We start from the raw sequence: 25,304 nt of genomic DNA, 5'->3' as shown, positions 1-25,304 counted from the left end.
GAAAAAGCTAAAGCCTTTGTAAAGTGAACCTTAAACATGCCTGGAATGGACTACGGTGGGAATAAGGAAATAGCATGGGTCAGCCATTTGGAAATTGGTTTCACACTATTTGTCCTTTCTTCTTACCTTCATAAGAAATGAATAACTGATCATAATTTCTGAAAGTTTTAGTTCTATCAAGATAGTATCTGAGTGCTCTGTGGACATCTAGAGTATAAAGAATCCTTTCCCCCTCAATTATTATTTCTAACCCAAAGCATCTTCCCTAGAAATTGTACTAGGCATTCCCAGAGGGAAAAAATAGGTGCTCAAGCCTAGTCAAAACTGTTCCTCATACGTCTGAGGGTCTCTCCAATGGAGGGGTCATCTGATGAAGTTAGTGGAGGGAAGGCAGACTATTATCTTTGTCCATCTCAGAAGCAAGCAACAACTTGAGGGTTTCTCTGACTTCTCAGAAACACTAAAGAGCAAGTCCACACTCCCACTATATCTATATCAGTAAGCTTATGCTAAGTATTACACAGACAAATATCAGACACCAGATATTAGCCAGGGTCATTTGGCAAGCAACAAGGTGACAACATGCCAGCTGAAGGCAGAATGTGCAGGAAAGAGGCCTACACTGGGCTCAGTACAAGCTTCAGACAGTATTCTCCAAGACTGCAAAACCACCCAAACTCCTACCAGACATTAAAAATCTGATGTCTAACTTCTGAGATACAACCCCTACCGCTAGACAACCCAAAAGACCCACCACAGCCAGGAATCAACAACTAAACTGGACTTTGGGAGAGGGACATTCCCAAAGGAGCGTTTTCAGTGGACAGCACCACTAAATCATGACTGGGTGACTCAAGGGACTGCTTTCCCAGGATAAAGTTGGTCAGCCTTGGGCTTTATCTGACAAACTGGTTGGAAAATGCAAAAATAAATAAATAAATAAAACAGCAAGATGCGGAGCTAGGTCTCCTCTAATCCCATTATAAGCTGGAGTTCTCACCATCCAAGTATGAACTTGGCACCCAAACAGACCCATGGGTAGGAACTCGGCACCCGAGTTTGTGCAGCAGAAGGGCAGAAGGTATCACTAAAATTGCCTTCTGGAGGGCTAAATTATTTTTAACACCTATCACTTTAATACATAGGCAAACATACATTTATATAAAACAAAAATTATATAGCACATACATTCTTTTAGTATATTTGTCATCAATTTAACATTACATAAATCAATCAATTCCTGCCGTCCCTTAAACCTCGCTCCTCCTCTAAAACATTATTCTGCAAGTATTGTTCCCAAAATTTTCATTTTTTCCTACGCAATTTTCTCCTACCCTTTTCTAAAGATCCCACTACCAGTTTTTTTTATATCTCTGTTAAATGTGCAATACTTCAGATATGCAATAGATGCAGACTCTCATTTCCATTTTATAGTAACTGTTTTTTTGTCAGCCACCAGAATTTAACTTAATAATGTCTTACTATGTCTAGGCAATTAAGATTCTGTATCCCAGCTTAAAAAATAATTTCCATAGTTACATTGATTTGCTCGCCTATTTCCTGAAGAGCTAAACCTTGAATTGTATGCTGGGTTCCTGTACCTGAAGGTACCTTCTGTGTCGCTGTTACACAGAGGCACAGTATACTAACCTCGAAAAAGGGCATAGCAAAATTCATTTAAAATGGGTGGCGAAAGCCAAACACACTCTGGCAAGGCTTATAAATGCCCTAGGGCAGATAGCCTAGTATGAACCTATGAACCTAAGGGATACTCTGACTTTTGTCTGCAACTGTGTTGAGGGCCCCCCCTGTCAATCCCCTTAAAAGGAGCATCTGCAACTGTGTTGAGGGCGCCCCTGTCAGTCCCCTTAAGAGGAGTTCTTGATGCCTGCCATCTATCAGAACTGAAATACTGACATCTGTGGCAGTACAATAAAAGCACTGCTGCATGTCTGGCTAGTAATCTGACAGCCACAAGGGCACTTATCATTCAAAGGGGATCCAATGTCTGTCTGCCTGGGATGACATGCTGGCAAGGCTCAAATTCTAAACCTACCACCCTAGAACACAAAAATTCTCAGTATGGAGAACATCGATGTCTGTGCTGTGACTGAAACCTGGTTCAAGGCTCCTGAGAGCACCCCAGCACTATCAGGTTTTACCTCATATCATGCCCATCCCAAACACCAACATACTAGGTGACTTAATATAGACTGGGATCGGTTCCTGGAGTTCATAAACGCAAATGACATGGAACAACTAGTCACCATCCCCACAAGAGGTGAAAACATACTTGATCTCATCATCATGAACATGGGATCACAATGTTCAACACCAAGTATACCCCTCACTGGTGAGATCAGATCATAAACTAATCTCACTGGAGGTCCTCATCCCGCCCCCACCTGAGATAAAATGACCACAGTGAAGAACTTCGGACTGCATGGATCAGGCAATCACAAGATAGAGCAAAATCCTTAAAAGGTAAGACACCTTTGATCATTATAAGTAAAAAGAAACCTGGAATTAGTTCAAACTGAACCTACAGACATTGCCAATATACTGGCTGACAGGTTCAGTGAATTAAACCTGCAGTTAGGCCATGGAAAGGATCATAGAACTTGCAGACTTTGGATCCAACGGCTCAGTCCTGCACAGATATCCTTCAGAAGGGTCTCACAGAAACGGATAACTGGTGCCAGAGCCATGGCATAGTCATACCCTTGGAAAAACAAGGTTACCCCTAGCTACCATAAGGTCATCGCCCCTGTACTCATCACTCATCAGACCAATGATTGACACCTGCAGCAGCTGGAAAGACCCCAAAGTTCCTCACCAAAAGGATGGGGTCAAAAAATAAAAATTATGCTATGCTGACTGAAAGAAAGAACTTCAGCTCTTTTCAGCGCTTTAGCTGCTCAGAGGTGATATGAACCTATGAACTTATGTTTCGGCAAGCAGACATTGGACTCGACTGATGACAGCAAGAACTGCTATCTGAATTGTGCCAAGTGCCAAAAAAATGAAGCAAATGCTGTTCTTGCATAGTAGGTACTTTAAATAGCACAAATGGCGTGAGACTGTATATGTTCTCAATTCAGCCTTTTGTTTCAACTCCAACTAGTGAAGAAAATAAACTCAACAGGAACATAATACAAAAGATCCCGACTATTGCATAATTTAATTCAAAAAGGGAAGTGCCTTGGGAGACTAGAAACTGGCTAAGATCCACCAAATTTTAATATGCACTGAGCATTCTTCCAGGTAGTTAAAAGTGCTTAACTAAAGATGATCTATGCCAGCTCCATTGCACACAGAGATGAAACCCTGACCAAGACGTGCAGGCTCAATTGGTGATCTTTGCACTGGAGAAGCCATCTGGGGAGAGGAAGAAATGCTGAGATGGAGTTTGTCAAGGGGAGGGGACCTCACCTGCAGATAGATGGATGGGTACCTTAAAAGAGATGTGGCTACAGGGGTAACGTCACTCTCAGAAATGGATGACAAGACCTAGAATCACTCCTCCCACTGCACACCAAACACTTGCAACCTCTGAGGTATATGTAGGAGAGTGGCAAGACCTAAGCAAAATGCCCTGTTGGCTGCTGGGATAAAGACTATACCAGTATCAGCTATTGTTTGGTTAGTAAACCTCAGCCTAGGGAATGAACAGTGGAAGTCATGGCAGTTAGGCACAAAGAGCATCCTCTTTAAAAAACAAACAAAGACAGTAAATGCTCAAACACTGCTAAACAGCTTGGTATTAACGACATCAGTTACAACAAAACAGAAAACATGTAGCCAATGAAAGATATAAACACTCGCAGATAAGTACTAGGTTAACTGCCTTTGCAGGTCACTTTACGCCTAGCCAATTACCTTGCAAAGGTGAGAATCAAACCCTGTACTTTGTGTGTGAGGTAAACAGGAACAATTATGCCAACCCTCAACCCTTAAATGTTGGCTCATTTCCAGAAATATGCTCATACACAAGTACCAGGCAAGCTGCCCCTGTGGGACATTTTAAGCCAATTTCCCTTCCAAAGGTGAGAATTAACCCCCTGTACCTTGTGCCTTTGAGGTAAACATATTGATTATGCTAACCCCCAAAAGTTTAAGTTTGATACAGCAAACGGCAAAGTAACATAGCATAAGAATGAGGAATACTAGGAGTCACAACATAAGCTGCAACTTCAGTACGTCAAAGGTGAGCCAGAATACCAAGACAATGCATCAACAAGCAAAAGCAGTACAAGACAGTACAAGTATGATGATGGACGATGAAGCAGTGATGTTACTTTTGTACAGGTCACCGGAAGCTCACAACACAGAAACCAGTTTTACAGTCTGCACAATGTAAAAGGACTGATACTGACCAGCAGTAGCCCACACAATGAAACCTATACTGACACATGAACTAGATGGCAATCCCTACTGCAACAGTTACTACTGCAACTTCTGCCAGATTAGGCCCAACATCCAACCTGACTACCATAGTTCAGCACCCTTCTCCCTCCAGGCCAGGCATCCACCTTTTATAAATACCAGGACATTCTCTGTATAAAGCTAGTGTCTGCTTGTGCCATATTGTATCTTTTCGGCCTAGGATGAACACAGGGTATCAACGCTGTCAGAGCCTAGGCAAGGACCTAAGGAAACTTTCCAAGAAAGGACATATATTCACATCCTCTAGATCAAAAAAACTTGAGAGAAATGGGGTTTCTCTATGAAGAGAAAAGGTTATGCAGAATTCAGCAGGCCAGAAAGCTTGACAGTAAAGATAGAAAAAAGCAGGTTACCTACACCAGCCCACAATGCTCAAGAAGAGGGATAGTGGAAAGGAACCAACACTGCACCAGTGCCCTACAACATATACTGTTAGTACAGTTGCACAAGAACTGGCCATATGATTCTGCATAAATCACTGCCGCATCAAGTCCTTACTAACATTAGGATTGCCAGAGTTCTACAGACAAGGGAAGTGGATAGAATGGAAGGGCTGGGCTATAGCAGCCCACACAGAATGGCAGCTGCAAACTCAACCCTAGCACTGGAAGAGATAGCCTGTCTATAATATTTGGAAAAAGTATGGACTAATGACTAGGTTTCACAGCTCCATCCAACTTCTTTCCATGACGGCAGTAACACAAATGTAAAATGAAAAATCTGTGGTATCCCTCTAAGTCTCAGAAAACCCAGTATGCAACCTATACTGGGTCAAAAAAAAACCAAGCAGAAACTTCCCAGTGTGGAGGGTGTAAAGTTCACTTCTATATGTTATGCACAGAGTTTCAATAAACGATATTCCATTTTTCACAACTGTGGATTACCTATTTTATTATTTTGCAGTACATATTTTAAAGTTCAGTTTTTATTAGTGAACTAGGTGCATAATATATTTCAAGAAGTGAACTTCACACCCTCCACACTGCAAAGTTTCTGCTTGGTTTGTTTAAAACAAGATGTCACACCAGCCATTTAGAAACTGTCTGCTTGGAACCTGGTTTTCCTTCCTAGATGCAAAAGACACAAATAACTGTTCAGAAGATCTGATCTGGGGATTACAGACAAAAAAAAAAAAAAAAAGGAGGTGAAGAGTTTGGCTGAGGGAGCGCTCAGTACTTTTGGCACAAATATTAGACAAGTCCTAGAGTGGCCATGTCTTTATGGAAGAGAGAGTTCTCTACACAGGAGGGCCTGTAGTTCTGAAATCCTCTCAGCTGAAGTGATGGCCAATAACAAAACAGTTTTCCAAGTTACATATTTAAGAGGATCAGAGGCAGCAGGCTCAGAAGTGGGACGTGGTTAGCTTTCCTTAGACACAGCGCAAGTCCCATGGAGATGCAGCAATTTTTATGGGTGGTATCAGATGGAGTGCATTGAGGAAGTGTTTAACAGATTGTAGGGGTGTGCTAGGGAAGATCTACAGGCATGGAGTCTAAAACAGCAGAGAAATGTGCCTCTGTAGAGGAATATACCGGGCATGAACTAAACAGCTTGCATGACGGACACCAGTGTTGTGCTAGGATCTCGATCCTTCCTCTGGCACCAGAGGAGACACCTCTTCCATTTCACCAGGAAGACTCACTTGTAGCAGGTTTCCTAGCAAGGTGAGGGTGTACCAGCACTCCCCTTGTACTGTTTTGGAGCTTTCATTTGCAAAGACAGCACATGCACGGCTTCAATCTATATATCTGAATGATGAGGGAAAACTAATGATGTCTGGGACAGAAGGATAGTATTTAAAAGCATTCTTGACCCTTTCTCTCCTGCTGTTTGGATCACGCTGGAGAGAAAGCACAGTTGTGTACCTACCACAAATGTAGATGTTCGAGTGTATTCACTGTTGCAGTCATTACTGTTGGGTTATCCTGCTGGCAGGCTACCAGCAGTCGGCCCGATTCCAAAGTCTAGGTCCGGCGTCGGTTGCTGTCGCCTCTTCCCTGACGTCAGTGCACCACGGGTATCAAAGAAGCAGCCAACGCCATTTTCTTCAGTTTTTCTTGCCCCAGATGTCAGGTGCCCCTAAATTGGAAGGCTGAAAGAATATGCCAATAAAATACATGCACAAAAATAACATGTCCTTCATCTACAAGCAAATACACCAAAAAGGTAGTATAGGATAGAGAAGTGTAGTTAAGTCCCACAAAGGAAAGGAGGGATGGTGGGTAGGTAACCTGGACTGCAACAGTGAATACACTCTAATATCTACATTTATGGTAGGTACACAACTGTACTATGTTCATCGTGTTTCACTGTTGCAGTCATTACTGTTGGGTTGAATCCCAAAGCTGAGGTAGGGTGGCTGGCCTAAATAGGATTTGGAGAGGCTATGAGGCCCTGAAGAACTGCAGTGGCAAAGCCTGCTCTGGACTTAGAATAGAGAGGTAAATGGTAGTGCTTTGTGAAAGTGTGCACTGAACTCCAAATTGCAGCCTCTAAGATATCTTTGGTTGGCACTCCTCTGAGGAAGGCTGCTGAAGTGGCTGCTGCTCTGGTGGAATGAGGCCTAATGTTCTTAGGCACTGATTTGCCATGTTGTAAATAGCAGAAACGGATGCAATGGCCTATCCATTTAGAAATAGTCTGTTTTGAGATAGCCTTACCCTGCGAACTTGCAGCATATGACACCAAAAGTTGCTCAGTTTTTCTGAAAACTTCAGTTCTGTCCAAGTAGAATCTCAGCTGCCTGTGTATGTCCAAAGAATGCAGAATTTTCTCACCCTTGTTCTGTGGATTAGGATAAAAAGTTAGCAAGTGAATGGTTTGGTTAAGGGCCACACTGGACACCACCTTAGGTAGGGTTTTGTCCTCAGGGAAACCCTGTCTGGATGGAAAATGATGAAAGGTTCCACAGCCATGAGTGCTTGTAGCTCTGAGACTCGTCTTGCAGAGGTTATTGCTAGGAGCAAAGCTGTTTTCCAGGATAAGGACTTTATATCTGCTGTTGATGCTGGCTTGAAGGGAGGCAGTGTGAGTTTTTCCAAAACATAACTGAGGTCCCAGGCCGGAATTGGTGCTCTCCTACGAGGCCTAATGTTTCTGGCTCCTCTGAGGTACTGCTTTAGTAAAGGATGAGAAAAGATAGGTGGTTCCATATTGTAATGGGCTGAAATGGCAGAGGCATGAATCTTAATAGATGAGAAGGAAAGGCCTTTGTTTAGCATCTCAGTTAAGTATTGTAAAATCTAAGGGATATTTGGCACACTCGTGTCTATGCCTTGTTCCTGGTTTCAAGCAGAGAATCTTCCATTTTTCTGCATAAGATTTTCTGGTACAGGGTCTTCTGGTCTCCAAGATAACGTCCATGACAGCTTTTGTAAGTGGAGTGTTCTGAATGGTTACCTTATCCGCCATGCTGCCAGATTTAAGGTCATGAGTTGGCTGTGCAGGATCTGACTGTTTTGTTGGGTCAGCAATTGAGAAATTTGAGGCAGTATCCATGCTGGACCTTGAGACAAGCTCTTCAGAATTGGGTACCAGTGCTGGCGGGGCCGGTCTGGTGCAATCAGTATCATGTTTGGCTTCTCTTGTCTGACCTTTATGAGTACCCTGGGAAGAAGTGGCAAAGGGGGGGAAAGCATATACTGTTAGATTTTTCCAGCTGAAGGATAGGGTGTCCACTTTCCATGCTTGCTTGTGATAAATCCTTGTGCAAAATCTTTGCAATTGGCAGTTGTGAGGGGAGGCAAATAGATCTATGCCTGGGCATCCCCATTTCCTTGTTATCATGTTGAAGACTTGTGGATCCAGCTTCCATTCTTGGGGATCCATGAGGTTTCTGCTTAGTTCATCTGCCAGAGTATTTGTTTTTCCTGGCAGGAATTGTGCTTGCAAGTGAACTTGAAAAGCCAAAGCCGTGTCCCATAAGGTCATTGCTTGTCTGCAAAGGGGGTGTACCTCCCTGCTTGTTTATGTACCACATGACCGTAGTGTTGTCTGTCTTTATCAGTAGTTGTCTTGGATGAAGCAGGTCCTTGAAAGCGGTCAGGGCATTTTGAACAGCTAGCATCTCTTTTTGATTGATGTGAAGATGCATTTGGTTTGCAGGCCATGTGCCCTGAAAGCATTTTCCTGCCATATGTGCTCCCTAGGCATAGTCGGATGCATCCGTTGTCAGTGTCTGTCTGGCTGTTGTAACCTGAATGGCAGACCCTTGTTGCGGTGAGAGGCTTTTGCCCACCATCAAAATTCGTGTTGCAGGCAGGGAATGAGTGCAATTACTGTCTCCAGGCTGTGGCAATGTTGAGTCCAAACACTTTTTAGATACCTTTGTAGTTTCCTCATATGCAGTTTGGCATATGGAATTAGTATGATGCAGGATGCCATGAAATCCATGGCCTGCAGGAATTTCCTTGCAGATAAGTGGGTTTTTGTTGCCAATGTCTTGAAGTAAGTAGTCAGATGCTTTTGTTTGTCTGGCGTGAGATGAGCCATCTGGGTAGTTGTGTTTAAGCTTGCACCCAGGAATATTATCTCTTGAGAGGGCACTAGTTTTGATTTCTTTTCGTTTACTGTGTACCCTAGGCCAAGTCGTAATCTCTTTACAAACGCCAGATGCTTTAGAAGAATGTCTTTGTTCTCTGCTTGAATTAGGCAGTCGTCCAAGTAGGGATATATTTGAATTCCTCTTTGTCTGCAAAACGCAATTACTGGTGCCAGGCATTTTGTGAAGGCCCTGGGCGGAGTAGATAAGCCAAAGGGCAGTGCACAGAATTGGTAATGCATTGAGCCAGCTATGAATCTGAGGTATCTTCTGCAAGATTGTCTGATTGGGACATGCAGGTATGCCTCTTTTAGGTCCAAAGTTACGAGCCAAGCCTTCTTGCCCAGCATGGGCAGTAGCTGTTGTAGAGTCAACATCTTGAATTTTGGAACTTCCAGAAATGTGTTTAGTATAGACAGGTCCAGTATTGGTCTCCAGGTTTTGTCCTTTCTGGGCACCAAGAAAAGTCTTGAGTAAAATCCTTGTCCCTGCTCTTGTTGTGGTACTTGTTGAATGGCTCTCATGTCCATGAGAGCTGTAATTTGTTTTTGTGCCTCTGCCCATTGATTGCGTGGCAGGTCTGGCATACCTTTTGACCTTGGTAGAGTGTAAAAATGAAACCTGTAGCCTTGGGACACTATGTTCAGTACCCATTTGTCTTGGGTAATCCTTTGCCAATTTGAAGAAAAAAGTGCTAGTTTTCCCCCTAAGGGGGCTTCCAATAGAGAAGTGCTTGGATTTGGTAGAGGAAAGTCATTGGGACTGTTTCCTGTAAGGTTGTGATTTGTCTTCTTCGCTTTTGGAGGTAGTAGCACCCCATTGTTTATGTCTGTATGAGCCTTGGGGCTGACCTTTGCCTCTGGGATGCCTGTATCTGCCTCTTTCTGGTCTGTCTGACTGGAAAGGACCAATTTTTTGAAGGCCAGTTTCTGCTAAATCTGGGTGGTTGTACCTGTAAGAAATCCTTGACTGTCTGCATGGATTTTTCTTTATCCTCCACTTTTTCAATACTACATCTGCTTTAGTACCAAACAAAGTATCATGCTGTAATGGTGCATCAAACAATTTTGCTTTAACATGATCAGGCAGATTTTGTTCCTTCAACCAAGCATGCCTTCTAATAACAGAACCTGAAACAGCAGCCCTGCAGGAGGCCTCCAGTGAATAATAACCACATTGCAAAGTGTGCTTTCCCACTTGTTCAGCTGCGTGCAATAAATCCTGTAATTCTTTGTTTTCTGAACATTCAGTATTTGTCAACATTTTCTGTTTAAGCTGTGACATTAAATATTGCTGATATTTAAGCATATGAAACTGACAATTTAAGGCCCTTATAGCCAGGGTAGCAGAAGTGTAGACTCCCCCATCTGTCTAGAGCCCTTGAATCCCTGTCAGAGGGGACAGGGTTTTTTGCAGTGGAAGCTTTAACCCCCTTGGGGCCTTGAGATATAGTTTCTGGGTCAGCAGTGGGGTTTTTATACAGGAATTTATGAGAATCAGGAACCCTGTAATATCTGTCTGGCTTAGCAGGTGCAGAGGGGAGATAGTCAGGGGACAGGCTGGACTCTGAATACATCGTCCACAATGTCTAGCACAGGTGGAAGAGCTAGGGGTCTGTGCTGGTGAAGAAGCAGAAAATCTCTGAGCCTTTTCTTAGATTCAGAATAATCTTGGCTCTCCCAGTGGAAATGTTCTCTCATGGTATGTAAGGTTTCCCAAAAGAATAATCCTCAGGAGGAGAGGCTGAAGGAATGGATTCTTCAGCATCAGAATCCTCATAGGAAAGCATGGAGTAATCTTGTTCAAAAGAGGAATCAGAAGAAATGGAAACCTGATCAGAAGAATCATACTCTGTCTCTTGCCTAGGCCTCTTATCAGGAGGGGGATGGATACCCCTGATCAAAGTAATTAGGTCTTCTGCCATTTTGGGCATTTGTTTCTTAGGCATGGTGGTCTGAGTAGGATAATGCTGTGCTTGTTTCTTTGTCTTTAATGATGCTTTAGTCTTTGTCTTTGAAGCTGAGGATGGCTTAATGTATAGCTGTGTAGGTCTGAAAACACCCTCAGAAGCCGATGCCTGATCAGCGGCTCCGGACCCATCTGAGGGATTGATTTCAGAGGATCCAATACCATGAGTATCCAGAGGCCCAGTCGGATCCATGTGGGAGTCGGAAGCAGCCTGTGGCTCTGAGGTAGCGGGCACCAGGGGCTGCGAAAGTGCCTCACTGAGAACCGGCGACTGGCCTAGAAGAGGCTTCGTCATCGGTTTTGGACCTCAGATGCCTATCCTTTTCCTTGCGTTTTTTGTAAACTGCGGTCGGCGGCTGATCCGACGGCATTATATAGTTAAATCTTCGCCTAAAGTAATGGAAAGCAAAATCAAACCAATGCTTGAAAGTGCATTGGTTAAATCTAGCACAAAACCGACAACTAGCAACGTTGTGATCAGGGCCTAGGCAAGGAATACAGTAAGAGTGAAAATCCTTATGAGGTATTTGCTTTCCACAAGAAATAACAATTGTTAACTTTTTCTGGCATCGGTCTGGAGCAAGAAAAAGTTTCTAACGGGTACTTAGCTTTAATGAAGACTTCGGATCTGAAATTCTGATTTGAAAATCTCAGGAGTCGGCCGACCGGCACTTGCGAACTGCTTATGCTTCGGGCACCGCACGGCAAGAAAGACTGAAGAAAATGGCGTTGGCTGCTTCTGGCGCACTGACGTCAGGGAAGAGGTGACAGCAACCGACGCCGGACCTAGACTTTGGAATCGGGCCGACTACGGGTAGATTGCCAGCAGGATAACCCAACAGTAATGACTGCAACAGTGAAACACGATGAACATCGGGGATTGTAGGGAAAAGCAGACAAATGCAGACCTGTACATGTGAAGAAGGTCTCTACTATCCATGTATCTTTGTGTGCTGCTCTAGAGTACAGCTTCTTGAGCTGTTTACTACTCAAGAGGGTAAAAAATGTCCATCTCTAAGACAGTCCAGTGGTGAGCAATATGAAGAAAATATCCTTGTGCAACATGCATGCATGAAGACCTGCAGCTGAGCTGCTAAGTTGGGATGAGATGCAGACTGTCCACAGGGTCATCTGAGATTGAAGAAATAATGTCCTGGTAGTCCTGGCCAGCCAGCATAAGGGGTAAGAGCGAGCCACCACTCCACACTTGTTTTCTGATGCATCATTCTACTGTTGTCTGCTGTCACCTGCAAAACCTCTCTTTTTCCGGACAGGCTGGAGTGTTCCCGTTGCCTCTATAATTTACATACTTCTCCTTAGAGCTAACATCACAAACATTTTTCTTTCTTTGGCACTAGAAACATCCTTGAATAAAACCATTTCCCCACCTTGGACGGAGGAGCTTGTTCTGTTACTCATTAGGACAGCATGTGATGAACAGGAGGAAACAAGAGTCTGATCTGCAGGATGTGGAATGACTACGCTGGAAAGGAATAATTTCCTCCCACTGCCATCTTTAACTTTGAGTAATGATTTTCAGAACCAATTTGCATGAAACAATCTGTTGCCAAACAGAAAAATGGAGACTCATACTTAGTGTTGTAGGGGGTCACAAGATCACTTAAAAAATCATTCACACTTGTTGGACTATCCTTGGTTTTGGCAGGTTTGAGATTTTTTTGGAACTTCCTTGCCATTTCTTCTTAAACGTCCGTTTACCTGAATTCTGCTGAAGCGGTTTACTCTGTTTTTGCCAAAATTGGATGAGGAGTAAGAAAATCCCTTGGACAATTTGGAAAAGGAGAGGTGAAAATGTTAGAGAGATTCCCTGGATCAGTATGCACCTTTCATTCACTTTTTGATCAACTCTACAACAAGAAGCCAAACACTATATCTCTAAGCAACAGAGAATTTAAAATTGTATTTTTTCATTTGAGAGGGTCTGAGAATGCAGCAAAGCAAACCTCCTTAGAATAGCACTTGTGGCCAAAGCCCTGGAAGGATATATATATATATCTATATATATATATATATATATATATATATATATATATATATATATATATATATATATATATATACACACACACACACACACACACACATACATTTTATGTATACATATATATATATATACACATATATACATACACATTTTTATACACACTTTAAATATATATATATATATATATATATATATATATATATATATATATATATAAACACACACAGATGAATAGTGACCTGTGCAATACAAGAAACTAAGTTAGTTAAAGCAGATACTTTTTCACAAGAAGAAAAGAAGTGGTAAAGAAGGTATTCCTCATACCTTCCCAATTTGTCAGAATAAACTAACATATGAGCCTGACAAGTCAAAATTCTCAAAAGTCAAAGCTGTAGAAGAATACACTTTTTTCTTATACCCATCAATTTTCCTAACCTTATTAGAAAGGGTGGGATTGGAATTAACTAAGTGCTTAGCAGCAGTGGAATCAACTATGGCTATAGCTGCTGGGTTAGGTTTGGGAATGCTGCATAAAAATTAAAAAGGCTGAGGAACTTTATACATCCTATCTGCCTTTTTAGGGACAGCTGGCTAACTATCAGGGCAATTGCAGACAGTGATACAGGCACACATCGTCTAAAGCAGACAGAACAGGAGGGATGGGTGTAGGTTCAAGACAATCTTTCTGTAACAACTCATAGTATTTTCTGAGGGACTATGAAACCTCATTGCTCTCCCACTGAAAACACAGAAACATTCTAAAAGTAGTCTCAGAAAAAGAAATACCCAGAGGGAGAATCAAAAACTCAGCTCTCCTCTCAACCTGAATTAGAAATCTGAGGACAAAACCCTAAATCTGGCCTGCATCTTCCTATTCAGAATCTTGACTACCTTTATGAAAAGAGGAATTCCCCTTCTTTTATCAAAAACTAATTTACAAGGACCAAAAGCCTGAATTAAGCCCTGGACCAGTCCTGGTAAACTACTCTTATCCAAAGAAATTTGAGCAGGAATGGATACATGCTTGGTTTTTTGGTTTCTTTTTGACAGGAAAAATAGGGCTGGACATGTTACTAATGGCAGCAGCTACTTCCCCAGGGATGGGCACAACATTATGCCATAACAGGGAAATCTTCCCTGTTCCCTCTCCTAGGACCATCAAGAGTGGCTTCCCTTGCCCACTGAGGGAGCTCCACAGGTGCAGAGGACACGGCTAAGCTCTGGTCTACAGTGGCTGTATATGCTACACCTGAGGGATCAGGAGTAAAAGATAAGTGGTCTGAGGTATAACAAATGGCCACAGCAGAACCACCCACCTGCGGCTGACAAATTGCTAGCCTGCTATGGTGGCAAGAACGGTTTGCTTGACTTTTTCTTTTTGCGGCTGGAAGAAAGACCCACCATGGGACTTGGTAGCCTGTTTTATTGTCAAGCTGAAAACGGTACCTCTTTGCACGGAAAGAAAAGCAGCAAATGCCGGTAAAACTACCAGTCACAAAAAAGTACAGTTTTGTACCTACCATAAATGTAGATGTTCGAAGATCCACATTGCTGCAGTCCTTACATATGGGGTAGTCCGCTGTCCTCGGTCGGCCCGAATACCAAAGTATTAGGCTGATGTCGGTCATGGGCGCTCAGAACTGACATCAGAGCGTCAGGGTATAAAAGCGCATGACCGACGTCATATCCTCAGTCTTTTCTTGCCCCAGATGTCAGAAGGCCCTAAAAAGAAAGGCCACCGCCCAAAAACAGGATACCACCCAAAAACTTGCCCAACAACAACCATCACCCAAACCATATAACCATGCCAAACTACAGCGGGGAAGGAGGGAGGGTAAATTGGACTGCAGCAATGTGGATCTTCGAACATCTACATTTATGGTAGGTACAAAACTGTACTATGTTCTTCATCTCACATTGCTGCAGTCCTTACATATGGGTAGAATCCCAAAGCAGAGGTAAAGGGAGGATGGCAAAATCATAAAGCATAAGGGGCTGCTAAAATGCCCTGTAATATTGCAGTGGCAAATCCAGCCCTAGACTTAGAATAAAGAGGAAGGTGGTAATGTTTAGAAAAAGTATGTACTGAACTCCAAGTGGCTGCTTCCAAAATATCTTTTGTAGCCACCCCTCTTAGAAAGGCAGTAGAAGTGGCAGTAGCTCTAGTGGAATGAGGTCTGATTCCAGCCGGAATCTCCTTACCATGATGGAAATAACAGAAAGAAATACAAAAACCAATCCACTTAGAAATAGTTTGTTTTGACACAGGTTTTCCCTGAGAACCCAAAGCAAAAGAAACAAACAACTGCTGAGACTGCCTGAACCCCTTGGTTCTGCTCAAATAATAACGCAACTGCCTGTGAATATCCAAAGTATGCAAAATCTTCTCCCCTTTATTTTGGGGGTTAGCATAGAAAGTAGGCAAATTAATAGTTTGGTTCAAGGCCACACTAGAAACCACTTTAGGCATAAACGAAGGATTAGTACGCAAAGATACCCTATCCTTATGGAAAATCAGGAAAGGTTCCACTGCCATAAGGGCCTGTAATTCAGAAACCCTTCTTGCAGAGGTAATGGCCAACAAAAAAGCAGTCTTCCATGATAAATACTTTAACTCGGCAGTAGCTGCAGGCTCAAAAGGTTGTAGAGTAAGTTTTTCCAACACAAAATTGAGATCCCAAGCAGGAGTAGGAGCTCTACGTGGGGGTCTTATGTTCTTTGCCCCTCTAAGAAATTGCTTAAACAAAGGATGAGAAAATAAAGGAGGGTCACAGTCATAGTGAGCAGAAATGGCTGCAGCATGAACCTTTATCGAGGAGAAAGACAAACCCTTGTCCAATAACTCAGTAAGATATTGAAGAGAAACACTTAAATCAGGCTTGGAAACATCAAAGTCCTTTGCTTTGCTCCAAATAAGAAATCTCCTACATTTATCAGCGTAAACTTTCCTTGTACTAGGCCTTCTGGCCTCCAAAATGACATTCAAAACTTGTTGTGGAAGCTGAGACCCTCCAGGGTCTAAAACAGAATATGCCAGGCTGTGAGATGCAGAGACTGAATCTTGACATTGAGGAAGTGATTGCCCTCCTGAGACAGAAGATGCGGAATCAAAGGCAGAGGCCATGGAGGCTCCCGTACTAAACTCCTCAGTAGTGGGTACCCGTGCTGTCGAGGCCAATCCGGCACTATCAGAATCATGGATGGCTTGTCTTTTCTGGCCTTCAAGAGTACCTTGGGAATGAGAGGCAGAGGTGGAAAGGCGTGAACATGAAGATTGCTCCAACTGAATGATAGAGCATCCACCTCCAAGCTGTGGAATGAAACATTTTGTGCAAAACTTTGGCAACTGGTAATTTAGTGGAGAAGCGAACAGATCTATGTCTGGAGTCCCCATAACACTGTCAACTTTGAAATACATGAGGATCCAGTTTCCACTCGTGAGGATCCACTATTTGCCTGCTCAGCACATCTGCTAAGGAGTTCTGTGCTCCTGGTAGAAACCTTGCCTGAAGATTGAGGTGTAAACTGAGAGCAGTCTCCCACAAAATCATCGCTTGCCTGCAAAGAGGGTACGAATGGGTTCCCTTGCTTGTTGATGTACCACATGACAGTAGTGTTGTCTGTTTGAATCAACACCTGCCCTGGGAGACGAATCCTTGAAAGCCATCAATGCAAACTGGACTGCTAACATCTCTTTCAAGTTGATATGCAAATGTAGAAGTTTGACAGGCCACGTGTCTTGCACCCATTTTCCATTGAGGTGCCAAGCCTTGTCCGAGGCATCTGTCGTTAGAATCTGACTCGCCTCTGGTCGGGTCACAGATAGTCCCTTGTTTAGGTGACATTCCTGAGCCCACCACAAAAATTCCTTCTGAATGCAAGGTATTATCTGAATGACAGTGTCCAGATCTTGGCAGTGTTGTGTCCATACATTTTTGAGATACCATTGAAGCTTCCTCATATGCAGTTTGGCATTGGGAAGCACCAGAATACAAGATGCCATGAACCCCAAGGCTTGAAGGACTGTCCTTGCAGTCAGCCTGGACTGTAGAGACATTTGATGGAAATAAAGAGAAAGGCTTCTTTGTTTGTCCGGGGTCAAAAAAGCCATCTGAGAAGCTGTATTCAGTCTCACACCCAGAAAGCACATGTCCTGAGAGGGTACTAGACTGGACTTTGTTTCGTTCACAGAATACCCTAGGCATCTTAACACTACCATCACATACTGTAGATGATGAAGAAGTTCGTCCTTGTCTTGTGCAATAATCAGGCAATCGTCCAAATAAGGATAAATCTGTATTCCTCTTAACCTGAAAAAGGCTATCACTGAGCCAGAACCTTTGTGAACACTCTGGGCGCAGTAGATAAGCCAAAGGGCAATGCAGAGAACTGAGAATGTAAATTTCCAGCGCGAAAACGCAGGTACCTCCTGCAACTGGGCCTGATAGGAACATGAAGATAAGCCTCTTTGAGATCCAGAGTTACCATCCAGTGATCTTTTCCCAACAGAGGTAAAAGCTGTTGTAACGTCAGCATTTTGAACTTTGGAATGTCCAGATAAGTGTTGAGGATAGATAAATCCAAAATTGGTCTCCACGTGTTCCCTTTCTTTGGTACTAGAAACAGGCGAGAGTAAAATCCTAGGCCCACTTCTGACAGAGGAACTGGCTGTATAGCTCCTATTTGAAGAAGTAAAGAAATCTGCTTGTGAGCCTCTATCCTTTGCCGAGGAGGAACGTCTGGCATGCCTTTGAAAGGAGGCAATGTATGGAAATAGAACTTGTAGCCTCTGTTTATAATGTCCAATACCCATTTGTCCTGGGTGACTAAAAGCCAGTTTTGCTTGAAAAGTGCCAACTTTCCTCCCAAAGGAGCTGCCAGGCAAGAAGAATCTGGCAGCTGAAAATGCAGGTCATTGGGCCTGTTTACGAAAGGACTGGCCCCTGCCCTCACCTGCAGATTGTGCAGGCGAACTCCAAGTTCTAGGCCTGAATGTACTGTGAGCTCTGCCCCTGCCACGTCTAGATCTACCCCTAGACTGAGAATCAGAAGAAGGGTACGTCCACCCCTTAGCAGGCCAATTTCTACTAAACTTTGGCGGTTGCATCTGCAAAAAATCTTTAACAGTCTGCATAGACTTAACCTTGTCTTCCATTTTCTTCAAAACCGACTCCACAGGGGGACCAAACAAAACTTCAGACTGTAAAGGGGCATCCAGAATTCTAGTCTTAACATGCTCGGACAAATTCTGATCTTTAAGCCAGGCGTGCCTACGAAGAACTGAACCAGTGGCAGCCAACCTAGAAGAGGCCTGTACAGCATCAAAACCACATTGCAAAGAATGCTTACCCACCTGTTCAGAGACATGTACTAAATCTTGCAATTCTTTACACTCTATACCCTCTGCCAAAGCATCCACTTTAGATTTTAGCTGAGAAAGGAGGAAATTCTGATACTTCAACATATGAAACTGGCAATTTAGAGCCCTCATTGCTAAAGTAGAAGAGGTATACACCTTCTTACCCCATCTATCCAAAGCTCTAGCTTCCTTATCTAGAGGAACCGGATTCTTTACAACAGAGGCTCTAACACCCTTAGGCCCCTGACTAATAGATTCTGGGTCCGCCCTAGGACTCTTATACAGATATTTATGAGCCTCAGGCACCCTGTAATATCTGTCCGGTTTAACTGGCGAGGAGGCAAAGAATCTGGATTAAGGGAAGCCTCCGAGAAAACATCTTGAACAACATCCAAAACAGGAGGTATAGCCAAGGGTCTATGCTGTGGTAAAAACAAGAATTCCCTAAGCCTCTTCCGTGAATCAGAGAAATCCTGTCCTTCCCACTTAAAATGCTCCCTCATGGAATGCAGAGTTTCTGAAAATGAAAAATCCTCTGGAGGAGAAGCAGAAGGAGTGGAATCCTCTGCATCAGAATCCGAATAAGGATGAAAATCTAGAATATCTTCAGCAGAAGACTCTGAGTCATCTGAGGCCTGATCCAAACTTTCCAACTCTGGCTCCACCCTAGGCCTCTTATCAGGAGGGGGCATAGAACCTCTAATTAAAGTAATCAAATCTTCTGCCATTTTAAGCATGTGCTTTTAGGCACAGACCCTGAAGTACCTGAAGGGACACCAGAGGAAGGCAAAACAGACCTGCCCTTAGAAGAAGCCTTAGAAATAGGAGCAGAAGGCCTAACCACCTGAGGCATAGAAGGGAGAACAGTAACTTGAGAGGCCCCTTCAGCCTGACCTGATTCCTGGGAGGCCACATCCTGCAAAATCAAAGTTTCCCCCTGAGACTCAACAGAAACTTCAGCCGGATCCAACTGCTCTACTGTAGCTTCTGCAGGACCGGCGTCCGAAACGGACGAATCAACCTGTCTAGGTTTCAAGGATTTGTCGTTGCCCTTCTGCGTCGAAGCGGGCGTCGGAGCATCCGACGGCATAGTATAATTACACCGCTTACCAAAGACTAACTTAGCACAATCTAACCTCCTTTTAATAGTGCGCTTATTAAACCTAGCACAAAACCGACACCCCACTACGTCGTGGTCCGGTCCCAAACAAGGAATGCAAAGAGAGTGATAATCCCTATGCGGTATCTGTTTCCCACAAGAAATACAATTATTCACTTTTTCTGACATCCGGTAGTCAACTGAGGCAAGAAAAAACAAAAATATTCCCCAACGGGGTACTTAGCCCAACTTGGTTTCGGTCTGAAACTCGGAATTCGAAAATTTCAGGACGCCGAACGGCACTTGCACCGCTGCTTCTGCATCGGACCATGCGGCAAAAAAGACTGAGGATATGACGTCGGTCATGCGCTTTTATACCCTGACGCTCTGATGTCAGTTCTGAGCGCCCACGACCGACGTCAGCCTAATACTTTGGTATTCGGGCCGACCGAGGACAGCGGACTACCCCATATGCAAGGACTGCAGCAATGTGAGATGAAGAACATTTACCTTTTTGACAGAAAATAACAGGGAAAGCACTTTAAAACACTATGGCAGCCCAAATGGAAACATAAACAATTTCTCAACATAAAATATATTTTTTAGTTTACACTATTTCAAGAAACAAGTGTACCATTTAGAAGAATGTTACAGTCTCTAGATAGTCCACTAAATAACACCTCTAACCTTTAAAATAACTTTCCTGAAGTGGAAAGTAATAAAACATTAACGAAATTTAAGAAAATGAAGTTTTTTTCCCTCAAAGTGAACTTATCTGCCCAAGCACAAGCCAACCATCGATCCTCAAAAGCCTCAGCAGTAAAGCTCTGAAAGACTTCATGCCCAAACTTGTCTTTTAGTCCACTCAGCTCGAGCTGCTTCACAGTTTGGGAGAGTGGAAAAAGCCATAAAGCTTTGGAAAATGGCCGGCCTCTATATCCTTCTCACGATATAACCCATACAGCTAAGGCTACTGTAGCAGTGATCAATATGAAGAACAACCCAGGAAATTTGAGTGGGCACCTTTATAGCTTCCAAACACCTGTCATCTGCAGTGTACCCCCTGGGTTTAACCGTTGGGACAATCTTCTTTGGCATTTACTTCTCAGAGGCCAAAGCAAATGTTAAGTGTTTATGGCTGACCAAGTTTGCAGATGACTGTAAACTTAGTGCCATCATTAACTCCTCAGGGGACACCAAGATCTTTAGAAGGCCTGTCCTAAGCAAATAGCTGGTGTGAAAACCATGGACGAAAGCTAAATGCCAAGAAATGTGCAATAAGATCCTTCACCAAGCATGACCTCCCCTGTAACTATCACATCAAAATCACCCCCCTCAAAGTTGAACTCTTAGTCAGGGATCGCTGAGCCTATGTAGACAATGACTTGTCCTTTGATCCCCACATACCCACTACTGTAAGAAGTCCTTTTTCACTGCACAGATTACATCTAAATGGTATGGGGCTCAGGTCTAAGAATGTAATCATTCAACCATACTCCACTCTCATTAGGCCGATCATGGAGTATAATACCCCTTTTGGTATGTACCTGTCCAAACACTTGTCACAACTAGAAAGACCTCACCGTTTTCTCACTAAAAAAATCAAGGGCTTAAATTATAAAAATGACGCAGACCATCTCAAAGCCTTGTCCTTCTCTATCATACAGGCTGCTAAGAGGTATGCCTTGCATACACATCCTCAACAAACCCTATCCTTTCTAAGCTATTACACATTCGCTAGTCAAATGGTAGCACAAACACCTGCATAAAAGCTCTTAATCTGTCTTAGAACATTAACAGCACATGTTGGAAGGACAGGCATGTATTACACAAAATACCACGTCTATGAAACAATCTTTTTTATTTTATTTATTTATTTAAAATTTGTTAACTGGGAAAGTCCGACTGGACACAAGGCCTTTTTCAGAGGCCGGGGAGAAAAGCTCCACTTAAAAAATAATACATACAACAAATAATACATACAAGCACAGAAGAACAATACAGCCAAAAGTGCAATAGAATATAATCTTGAGTGAGACATAACCAGAAATCTAGAATATAGGACACTTTTTGTAATTAGAAACATAGTTTGTAATACAAGACAAGTTTAAAATTCTAGAGTACAGGACACGTAGTGCAGTTAGAATTATACTACTCAACTGTAACACAAGGTATTACTTGTATCACACATTTTGTGTATGACTATTAAGAGAGAGAATCGCATCAAAATTCAGCTTACGAAAAACATACTGGATTAACCAGGAGCCCTAGCATGGAAAACATACAGGATTAATCAGGAGCAGGGTGGACATATCCTATTGTTGGTTAGGTGGGTTTTAGTAAAGTTTTAAATTGCAGTGGATTTGAGGCAGATATTATATTAGTAGGTACAGTATTCCAGACTTTAGCTACACAGTTGGAGAAAAGAGATTCCCTGGCTTGATTATTAGCAGTGGAGACTTTTATTAGGGATTTATTATTTGAACGTAATGTTCTGGTGCATGAGTATGGTTGTAGTAAATTTTGCAGGGCAGGGGTATTTTCTTTGTTATGGAATAACTTATGGCCCATAGCTAGTTGTTACAATGTAATAGCTTGAGGAAACTTTAACCAGTTTAGCTGTCTGAGTGATGTATGGTGATGTAATTTGGAGTTGGAATTGGCTGCGAATCTTGCAATTTTGTTGCAGCATGTTTCGAGTTTTGTGAGTTCAAATTTCCTAAGGTTGGTGAGAACTGGTGATGCATACATGAGGGTAGAGATAAAGTGTGTTTGTGCTACAGTGACACTGGTATTGTTTGTAAAGTATAGCTTATTCCTATACAGAGTACCTAGTTTTTTGTGGACATTTTTGATGGTTTGAGGTATGTGGAAATCAAACCTCATGTTATTGTTGATTTCTACTCCTAGCAGTTTTGCATGGGCAGTGGGTGAGATTATAGTCTTGTTAGCAGATTCAATACTGACTTTTACTCCAAATAAAGCAAAGTGCTTCTCTTACTCTATTCAAATGCAATTTAGACAAATGGATGTAAACAGCAAATTCACCCCCACTTAGCACTCGAGTCCCTCGTGGACAGGGGAAGTGAGTAAATGTCCTAACATGCCCTTGTTTTTCCTGCCTCTAAGCTACTCATATACAAAGCACAAAGCACAAAAAACTACTATGGGAATGTAAATATAGGCTTCTTCAGATCCTCACTGTTCAATAACCTACTAATTACCTATGAAGCTAAGGACATCAAGACCAAGACTCAATAAATCAAAATATCGTTTATGGACATCTGCTACCTCTTTAGCTTTCTATCTGAAGTGCTCTTTCATCCTACAAAGAAAGAGCATCACCAAATAAGACTTCCCTTTGTGGGTGCGCAGAGGCCATGGAGTCATTAGTGTCTGTGTCATATCTAAAAGGAAAGACATTTGGGAGGAGTTGTCTTTTTCACCATCAATGTAAATAGTTATCCCTCTACAGAGAGCACTCTCTCCCTACTGGCAAAGGAGACTCCATATACTGATGGCTGTCATGAACTTGGATAGAGGCTGCTCAGGACCTGGAAGAACCCCCTGAGTCAAGGACCTCCATTCCCAGGGAATGGCATAAGGACTTTACACTGTCTGAGGCCCAGCAACTGCGAGGAGTCCCCAGATTTTGAGTTTTGAGACCTTTTAAGAGGGATGCAAACTTGAAGGCCAGGGACCGAGGATGGGATTCACCCTCAACATCCTCCCTAACTAAAGACAGTAGATACATTGTCACCCTTTGAGGTTTAAAAAAAAAAAAAAAAAAAAAACACCACCTATGTGTGCCCAAGTTGGGACATCTGGTCTGAACACCATGGAAGGGATCTCAGTTTGGTGTGACATGCTTTGATCTGAGGTATCCACCACAGGAGCCACATCAGAGGCCTTGGATCCCTGAGACACCAAGGCTGGCTGGGGGGGGGGACATGCTTGCAAAAGTGCCTCACTGAAACCTATGCTCCTGAGCCACAAATGCTGCTACATCACATCACCCAAGTTCATAACTGCTTTCTCCTTAGATTACTTACCTACCCACTTCTTAGAGGGACATCTCAGAGATGAAATGAAATGGAAGATGCCATGGCTGCAAGGGTTAATGGCTTGACTCTTTTCTGACCTAAACAGTTTTGAAGGGAACATTTCTGTCTCCTAAGAGTTTTTGGTAGAAACCCATCACAGACCCTATAACTCTATAATGCTTTGATTCTAATATGGGACTTATTTATTGCCAGAGTACCTGCTTTCATTTTAAATAGAGAAGGAAAGGACGCCCTAAATGACCAACTTCTAAATTTAAGACTCATACAGCCCATTTTAGTTGCTTTTTTATGCATGCAGTACTACAAAGATGCCACACCAGCAAGTAATGCATTGAGATATTCTTACTTGATTTCCCACACGGGCAAACTCTCTTTCCTGATCTTGGACAGTCTCCACAATCACCTGAGTGGCAGACCTTCTCACATGTGTGATTACGGCAACTCAGAGTCCTACCACAAACCTATAAAGCAAACAAAAGCTTATGAATACAGATTTTATCACCAATTTTCAAACTGACAGAAGAGGAGTAGCAATAAAGGTGACAAAAATACTATAATTCTACTCTGTAATCAAAATAAAAAATGGAAGAAGCTGTTTCACAACACTCACTTGCTCACACTGCCACACTGGACTAGCACAGAATCTTTCAGCTATTTTTCTCCCACAGATGCACTTCTGTTTGCTGACACGTGGACAAGGCTGACAGTCTCCTGAAAAAAATTATCCACACAGCATATAAAATGACATAAAAAAAAAAGCAGAATTCATGATGCAAAAGAAACTGCTCATAAGTTAACTAATGTTACATTATGCTTTAAAAGAAAACCTGCCTACCTGCGTGACAAAGCTGTTCACATTTATGCTGTCTACAAAGTAGCATTCTGCCACACTGCTGTCGACAGGACCACTCCTTGGTACTGCATCTGCGTGGCACTGGTTTTGCCTTCCTGCAGAAGCATGTTACCGAAACCATTTTTGGACAAGGTGGACACGGACCTGTGTATAAATTAGTATAACAAAGAGCATGCATCAGTATCATTGTCTGTCAGATATGGCAACGAGGGCAAAAATACAAATAATATTTCTGTAAGCAGCAGATAAGGTACACTTTTTACCAGAAAATGTACGAAAGGCAAGTTTCTAGCACTGACGCATCATTTTATTTATATATTTAGTACATGCTAAGAGGGTGGACTGTTTGAAGGATCTTTTCAGCAACAAACTGGGCTAAATATGCAAATAGAAATAATTAACAGACCTATGCATAATACAAGTATTAGAACAAGACATACACTTTCATATATCTTGCCTAAGAATAGGGAAAGAAACAATGGCCTAAAATGGCCAGCTGCTAAATTCAAGTGACTACAGAAACACATACAGTCCGTTTTGTTTGCTTTTTATGCATGCAGTACTGCAAAGATGCATTACAACAAAGAAATACATTGCCCAAATGGGCAGACCCTTTTAACAGATCTTACAAAACCGCATACAAAATTAGAAGGATCTGTAGCAAAGTGATAGCTTACATGCAAAAACAGCAGAATGCACAAAAAGTGGGTCATGATGCAGGTTGTGAGATTTTTACGAACAAATGAAGTCCTTGGAACTCTGAAAGAGAGTAGCAAGTGTGCTTCTGATAAAAGGTAGAATTCAAGACAACTCAGCGGGATAAATAAAAGTAAATGACACTACTACAAGACAAATGTATTTCTGTTATTTCAAGGGTGCAACCTTCACTTTAGTCTGACTTGTGTTTGCTAAAAGGAGTACCAGCTGTAGAAGAAGACAAAACACATTTCTGAAGATATGCATACCAAAC

At 42.6% G+C, this 25,304-nt stretch overlaps 1 protein-coding gene across 2 annotated transcripts in view; it reads right to left on the bottom strand.

The window, feature by feature from the left end:
* NFXL1 (nuclear transcription factor, X-box binding like 1) overlaps positions 1-25,304 on the bottom strand; it is a 1,793,512-nt gene that overhangs the window by 1,376,005 nt on the left and 392,203 nt on the right. For both annotated transcript variants that reach the window (XM_044062425.1, XM_044062424.1), the window contains exons 6-8: positions 24,317-24,478; positions 24,092-24,192; positions 23,828-23,942 (exon numbers count right to left, since the gene is read on the bottom strand). In XM_044062425.1, coding sequence (XP_043918360.1) covers positions 23,828-23,942; positions 24,092-24,192; positions 24,317-24,478 — 378 coding nt within the window. The remainder of the gene's footprint in view (positions 1-23,827; positions 23,943-24,091; positions 24,193-24,316; positions 24,479-25,304) is intronic.

Source organism: Protopterus annectens, chromosome 2.part1 (assembly GCF_019279795.1).
Source record: "Protopterus annectens isolate FY-2018-M chromosome 2.part1, PAN1.0, whole genome shotgun sequence".
In the NCBI taxonomy this organism is placed as follows: Eukaryota; Metazoa; Chordata; order Ceratodontiformes; family Protopteridae; genus Protopterus; species Protopterus annectens.
The sequence above is the reverse complement of the archived record's forward strand: the minus strand, read 5'-3'. Positions and strand labels throughout refer to the sequence as shown.